This window comes from Corvus moneduloides, chromosome 4 (assembly GCF_009650955.1).
Source record: "Corvus moneduloides isolate bCorMon1 chromosome 4, bCorMon1.pri, whole genome shotgun sequence".
Classification (NCBI taxonomy): domain Eukaryota; kingdom Metazoa; phylum Chordata; class Aves; order Passeriformes; family Corvidae; genus Corvus; species Corvus moneduloides.
The window spans coordinates 2666930-2674477 of record NC_045479.1 but is presented as its reverse complement, the minus strand read 5'-3'; the positions used below and the strand labels follow the sequence as shown (position 1 = coordinate 2674477).

The 7548-nt window shown below is 45.0% G+C and overlaps 1 protein-coding gene across 16 annotated transcripts in view; it reads left to right on the top strand.

Moving 5' to 3' along the window:
• The first annotated feature begins 455 nt into the window (after window positions 1-455).
• PLEKHA5 (pleckstrin homology domain containing A5) overlaps window positions 456-7548 on the top strand; it is a 274307-nt gene continuing 267214 nt past the window's right edge. For 5 of the 16 annotated variants that reach the window (XM_032106169.1, XM_032106165.1, XM_032106167.1 and 2 more), the window contains exons 1-3: window positions 482-631; window positions 762-838; window positions 3704-3761. In XM_032106169.1, the coding sequence (XP_031962060.1) occupies window positions 543-631; window positions 762-838; window positions 3704-3761 (224 nt within the window). In that variant the 5' untranslated portion in view covers window positions 482-542. Of the gene's footprint in view, window positions 632-761; window positions 839-3703; window positions 3762-6013; window positions 6228-7548 lie in introns of those variants that run through there. The other 11 variants (XM_032106163.1, XM_032106166.1, XM_032106171.1 and 8 more) reach the window with 8 other exon arrangements.

The following is a 7548-nucleotide window of genomic DNA, read 5'->3' as shown; positions in this document are numbered from 1 at the left end:
GGTGTGAGAAGATCGCGTTCACCCGGGGAGGAAATAGGACAAAACTTTCAATTTCCTTTGTCCTTAAGGACCCGATGAGAGGCTGCCAGCGGTGGAGCCGGGGATTGTGGAGTTCGAGCGCTGGTGCGCGAACAAGCGGGGCCGGGGATGAGGCGCCGTGCGCTCGGCTCGCAGCCGCGGACCGGCCGGGCGCGGCTCCCGCCCTCCGTCCCTCCCTTCCCCCGGCACGGCCGCTGCCAGCCGGCGCCTCCGCACACCGGATCCCGCCCTCCGTCCCCGCGGGACGGCCCCGGCCGCCTCCCGGCGCTCCCTCCATCCCCGCGGCTCCCTCCCCGCCCGCCGGAACCCGCCCCCGCCCGGCCGGGCGCGCCCCCGCGGCCAGCGCGCCCCCGCGGCGGCGGGCGGGGCGGGGCGGGGCGGGCGCTGCGCCCTCCCCTCCCCAAGGTGTTGGCGGCGGCGGCGGGGACGCGCTCGCTGCTCGTGCCCGCGCCGCCCCCCCGCCCGCGCTCCCCTCGGCTCTCCCCGGCTGCGGCGCCTCGGCCATGGCGGAGCTGAGCGCGGAGCGGCTGCGGGCGCTGCCCGGCAGCTGGAGTTACGGGATCAGCCAGGGCGGCCGCGTCTTCTTCATCAAGTGAGCGCGGGGCCGGCCAGGAGGGGAGCGGGGCCGGGCCGGGAGGGGCGTGCGGGGAAGGGGAGGGGGGGGGAGCAGGGGGCGGCGGGGCTGCGCCTGCCTGACTCGGTCCGTGTGTCCGTCCCCGCAGCGAGGAGGCGAAGAGCACGACCTGGCTGCACCCGCTCACCGGCGAGGCCGTGATCACCGGGCACCGCCGCAGCGCAGGTAGGACCCTGCCCGGAGCCCAGTCCGGAGCCCTGCCCGGAGCTCCTGGCCCTGCCCCGGCTCGGCCCCCCCCGCCCGCCCCTGCCCCGGGCGGGCTCAGCCCGGGGTCCCCGCGGAGCCGCCGCAGCCCCCCGGGACAACTCCTGATCCCGCTTTCCCCGCACTTCGCGCAGTTGTTCCCCCCGGAGTGAGCAGCGCTGCAGTCGCCGTGCAGTCCTGCATGTCCAGCCCGCTTGCCAGTTTCTTCAAGCGCCTTCTTCCCCTGCCCCCGAGTTGCGCCTGTGTAATGTATCTGTCTCTGCTTTCCCTCCGTTGCCTTGTATCACCCCTACGAGACTGTATAGTTACCATTAGAGACCGCCTCGTTCCTCTCGTGCTCCTTGCTGGCTGCCCTGGTTATCCACCTGCACAGCATCCTTCCTCAGTTTAGCATGAAACCGCTCATCGTATTTCTATTTCCAGCAGTACCTAGATTTAACCACGATAGGTGTACTAGAAATGTAGAGGCTGATTCCGCTAGTCACCTAGAAATCCTTTTTCTCCCTGTGCTTCCATCTAGGCTGAGTCTGTGTGGTTTCTAAGTGACTGAGAGAGGTGGAATAGGTAGGAGGAAAAGGGACTTGAAACATTAGAAATAACTTGGAGGGAGGAGGGTGGAATCAGTCTTTGCTTCTGCTGTTTGTTCCACTCTGGAGAAGTAGCAGCAGGAGGTGCTGGAGGAGGAGGATTTACAGCAGACACTCTGAGGACCCGGAGCCAAACTCTTGACTGCTGGAATTGCACACAGGCTGCATATGCCACTGGGAGGTGGTGGAGTGTAGTAATACGTGCAGTTGTTTTCATGTATATAATCACTTGGATAATCACAGGGAAATCTGCAAGTGAATTGGTCTGTATGAGATTATTTGCTTTTTATGTTTGGTTAATACTTATGCATTGAGGAATCAGAAACAGCCCTTTAGAAAACTATGGGCAGCCTTTCTTTTCTTTTCTTTTTTTTTTTTTTTTTTTTTGAGTTGGGAATAGTTTAAAAACCACAGGTTTCTGGCTATTAGAACTCTGCAGTTTGATTTGCAACGAAGATTCTGTTGTTTGTAAGAAGTCATTTAATGCTGGGAAATGGAACTACGGATTGCTATCAGGCTCCTCTGTTCTCCTGCTTTCAGTGCACAGATTGAGAAAGTGGCCTTCATCTATAGCAATATGCATGGGGGCAGATGTGTGTGAAGTGCATTGCTGCTTTGCTTGTTCAACACTAGCATTAGCTGAGTGTTAATTCTTTTTTTAAACTATTCCCACTGTCTCTGTTGACTGATGATTTCACAGTAATTTTCCAAGTGTCTCGTTTGTTTCTGCCGTTAAGTGCCTTCTAAAGGAAATGCAGTTTGCTTTTGAGTGTCAGGAGTATTGTGTGTAACAGAGCAGAGTTACCATCAGGTAAATTAAACTTGTTTCTGAACACAAGACTCTGAGGCCTGACCTTGGGATACACTGACCATAGTCAGATGCCAAAGTGTCTAAAAACCAAATCTGTTCCAATAGTTTTCATCATTCATGTATGTTAATGAATCTCTCCATACATAGATAAAATCAAACAGATTAATTCTGGGGTTTATCTCTTCTTTTGCTCTGACCATTGTTTTGGAACCTAGTCAAATTATGTTCAGAATGTCTTCTCTTAAGAAACAATTTTGAGTGAATAGCACTTCTTTTGCAGATGTATATTATTGTAAAGCTCTCTGTTAAATAATTCTGTGAGGCATGTTATAGATGGTGAGGAAAGCTTTGTCCTCCATTATGAATTGAAGTGCTTTTTATTCTTTGAGCTATTCAGCACTGGAAGGGTATTTTTTGCAAAGTTCTTACAGCAGCCATAAATACTTCTGCTGGAGAGACTTCCTGTTTGCCGTACTTTGCCCCATGTCGTTATTGAAAGACACCTTGATTTTTGTTCTGGAGAAGACGGGAGTGAAGAAAAAAGCAGCCAGAGCAAATAAGTAATGGGGGGGATAAAAACCACCGCATAACCCAGACTGAATTTTTTTTTTTTTTGTCTTTAGGAAATACATTCTTGCTTTTGTAATTCAATGAGAGAGTGCTACATATCAATCATTGTTTTTATTGACAGGGGTAAACTTTTAAGGGTAGTGGTGCATCTAGAGGTGCATGGAGGTGCCCAACATCTCCAGAGCTTCCACTGCACCAGGAGGCTGTTACTTGAGAAATACTGACCATTAGTGGTATGGGGTTTTTATATCTGGACTCCTGACTCTTAGAAGTGGTAATAGAAAGGAAGAGATGTACCCACATCCTCCCCTAGATTTACATGGAAAATTATTTTCATGTAAAATGCAACAGAGTTGTAAACACTGCAGGAACACTTGTTAGTCACAACAGTGGTGGAATTATGCTAACACAATGCTAATGCTCTGTGGTGTAGTTGATACTGTGCCTGTTCACAAGCTTGTGACTTGCATGTAACTCAGCCAGATGGATTTCTGTTTAGGTCTCTGCCTGCCAGGTAATCTGAGGCTGCTGAAGTTCAAGGCAGGGAGATCTGGCGATGACCCTGAGTTGCTGGTCAAAGGAAGGAACGTTAAACAAGGGCAGACTTAAAACATCCTCGTTATTATTTGAGAATGACAACCCCAAATCAGATTTTCACGTGTGTAGCTTCTCTTTGCTTACAAAACTGACAGTAAGAGAGTCTTGTGAGTCAATTCTAAAATACTTGTTCCTGGGACTAAAGGTTTTGACACGTGGAATCAGGCACAGTATTTTAACTACCCTAGTGCTAGGGAGTAGACCAGTATGGCTAGCACCATTTCAAAAGGTAATTGGAATGTTTTGCTGCTTGTTTTCCAGACTTACCCACAGGTTGGGAGGAAGCGTATACTTTTGAAGGTGCAAGATACTATGTAAAGTAAGTTGAATGTTTGTCACAATACTATAATTTTCAATTAGTTTGTCTAAATGTTACTAATTTCGAATGCATTTTGAACTGTATTTAATTGTTATCCTGTAAATCCTAATCTGTCATAGGGTATGTAGTCCTTTGTTTACTGAATCTGCACAGCTAAAACAATTTCTTGACTTTTTTTGTTAATTAAAGCTGTTTGAGGATGCAGATTCAAATGCAATTTCTGCTGTAAGTGTAACCATCTAGCAGCAAATGTCCTTGCAAGCCAAGAATACCTTGAATTTGTCTGTTTGACATTTGTGTGTGTACCCTCTCGTGCCATAAATGCTTTCACAAAGGCAAGATCTTTCTTCATCACTGGGAGAAGAGTCTTGATTTCAGCCCTGTTCTCTAATTACATTGTTTGAAGCCACACTGAAGGTTTAATTTGGCCATTTTCTTTGCAGACCTCCTGCTTCTAGCATTGATTTCCATTATTTTTTTTTTGTTCTGGTTGTAGTATGTTTTGAGGAGCACATTCACTGTGGTAGGCTTGCTGTGTGTATTGTCTTTTTGGATGAGAGACGTGAAAATAAAGCTCTTGTGTAGAAGTCCAGTGGGTGCATTGGTTGGATCTGTACAAACTTCTTACAAGCTTTTCCTCTCCAGATAGTTAGACCATCCTTATCTGGAAAATTTTTAAGTGGCAGCTATGTATATTTGTCTGGTTAATATGCTTCTTTTTCTTCTATTTAGCAATTCACAGGCTTTTCTCAATTCATTCAGGAGTTTTTACTCACTGCACTGTGTGTTTGGTTTGCTGTCTTTAATAATGTCATCAGTGGGATAACTTTTATGAGTGAAGGTTACAAATAGAGTTTATTGGCTGCAGGTAGGTTTTTTCTGTGTTGTAGTGTTGAGCACAAGGTTGCTGCTCTGTGTAAGATGCGCTGTAGACAGCATGAGGTGGACGTTATTTATGTGTTTCGTGGTTTATTTTATATGAGTGTGTTTGATTTGGTCCTAAACAAAATTTAGAAACACATACTGAAGAGTAATGCTCCCAAAAATCTGACCAGAATAGGTGCTGTGGTGTCTAGGAGGGCAGACTACTTGTGAGTAGGCAACGTGTTTGTTTTCCTGTTCTGTTCTGCCTTCTTGCAATTTACATTGCACGAGTTGTGCAGCAGTTGACCAGAAATACACCAGACTGAGGACAGGGATCCATTAAGAGTTTCACCTCTGGAGTTCTGTGAAGATCATTAAATGAAGACAAGTAAGAATTAAAGTAAGCTGTGTTTGTGTGTATATGCAATAGAAAAAAAATAATTCTTCTAGACCTTGAGGTGGAACCTTTTCTTGTAGAATAAACCTATGAGCAGTGTGTCGGCCAGCTGTAGTAACTGGAAAATGACAACTTGAGTTTTCCTGGAATAAAAAAAGTATGTGAACCACTATTGTAGAGCGACTGATGCTCTTCTGGACAGACTTAGTGAGTGGTAGGTTGTTTGTGTACTCTTGTCCTTCCAAGATCTCCTGTTCAAGGTGTTACCATAACTGTTTGGATGTACATGGAGCTGATTGTTCTGCTGATAGCCAGCACAAAATAGCTCCGTTTGTGTTTGGAAGTTGTGCTGCCTTTGAAAACATGTTGCACAAACACTTCTCTGTGATTTGATAGCTGTAGGAGGATAGCAGGGATGGTGTTGTCAGGCCCGCCGAAAGGTTCACGTGGTCTGACCAGTTTGGCATCCTTACTTAAATACTGGTTTGTTGTGTAGAGTCTCAGGCTGAATTTGAATTCCTGCCCAGTGATAGCTTCTCCTTTTAAAACTGTCTCAAATTCAGCCCTGCTGGTGCTAGAGAGGATGTGAGAGCTAACGTAGACAGGGTGACAACGTTATAATCACTGTCTTCTGATCCTAGGCAGTGTAACTCCAGGTGATGTGTTGATTATAATAATTCTGGTTGTCTGAGTTTTAACTACTGGGGGCCTTCTGCATGAGGGGCAAACAGCATGGGCTGTTGTGACCTTCTGCTGTACAAACACTCTCACATGTGGATTTTTAACCATAACCTGCTCATTTGTGTGTACTGATTTGCTGAATATTAGTATTTTGTTATGTCGATTACCCCATAATAAAACTATGTTAAAACTATAAACTTTGAAAGCTTGTTTGTGGTTAAGTCTGAAAGAAATACATTGGTTTATGTTCTGTGTGAGTTACAAAGTTACAAGGAAATGAATGTTAATGTCACGCTTTTTGATGCTTCAGCCACGTGAAACCTAGCTGTTGGATTCCTGCAATGTGTCCAGTCAGAGAGTTAGACAAGGAGGACAGTCAAGTTTCCTGATCACATAAATTAGTTGACCTAACTTCTGAGGCACAGCTTCAAATATGTAGGTTGAATGGAAGTGTTTAACAACCCTCCTTTATGGTAAGATCTTATGCTAGACTGTGTTTGAAAATAAAAACCTTTTGAAAATTATTCTTCTGGTTCTTTAATAATAGGTCTTCAGTGTTCCAAGTGGGTGTGTTGCTGAATCTATTACTGTGCTTTTTTTGGCTTTGATGTAGTAAACACAGTATAATCAAATTGGGATAATGTCGAGGAGATAATCGTCAGCTAAATCTTAACATTCCTTGGACTGGCATTTCAAACAAATGACTCAGTATACAGACTGCATTGAAATGTGATTATTTTTAAAGGACACTATTTTTCTTGGGATGTGTGCACTCATTTCCAGAATAAGTAAATACCAAATGGTGACTATTTTACACATTTCTTTTTCTCTCCCATGACATTGAATTTGTTCTAGTTTTAAGGTGGAAAGATACACTAAAACAGGGACAGATAAGGAGTTGTTTCCATTGCATGCTGTGGTTTTCTTTTGGCGTAGGGTTGTCCTACTAAGTTGATGCTAGCTAAGACTGACCTTTTTTGCAGGTTATTTTTTGTGGTTTTTTGAGTAGTAGAATACTTACTAATGACAGAATCCTTTCGCCACATCCTCCTCACCTCTTCTAAATGCGAATGACAAAAGGTGTTGTTTGCTATTTGGAGTTAAAAAATGTGCAATGCGGTGATACCTTGCATGTGTTCTCAGATGTGGTTACATTGTTTAGGGGTTTTGTCTCTTTCTGAGTGAGAAAGTCTGGTTTTGTTTACTTTACATTAGCCGTGTGCACGGACAGCCCTTCATCAGCACTTGGTGGGAACTCCATGAGTAAACTTTGCTGAAGTCATGCTTGGTTTGGTATTTATACAACTAAACTTTTACCCAGAATATGGGGCCCTATGGCTGTAGAACTGATACATTCAATTTTAACATTTAATAGTTATTGTCAGTTAAGTAGTGAATCTCCTGTATTTTGAAGTAAAACCAAGATACGGTAAAACTCCTAAGGCTTGAAAATTATGGTGCAGCAAACTTGGTATTTTTCTTTTGTCCTGCTTAGAAACCTTCACTGGACTGGTTTTTGTGCTGAGTATATTGTGCACTCTTGAGCCCTGAAAAGTTAAGGGCTTTATCCCCAAAACACACCTAAGCTGGATGGTAGTATGGGAAGCTTAAGTGACTTAGGTTATTTATAAGTGCCTAAGGAAAAGGACCCCATGGGACAATCCCATTATGATACTTCTCAGCAGAGAAGAAGTACCTAGTCACGGGCTTCAGTCTTCTCACTGAGTAAGATCATGGAGAATTTCCAGCTTGATGTTTTTAGGACTTTGTGATGACTTCATAATCATTAGGCACCCAAGCACTGGGTTTGAGTACCATAAAATCACATAAATGTGTGTGCATTTA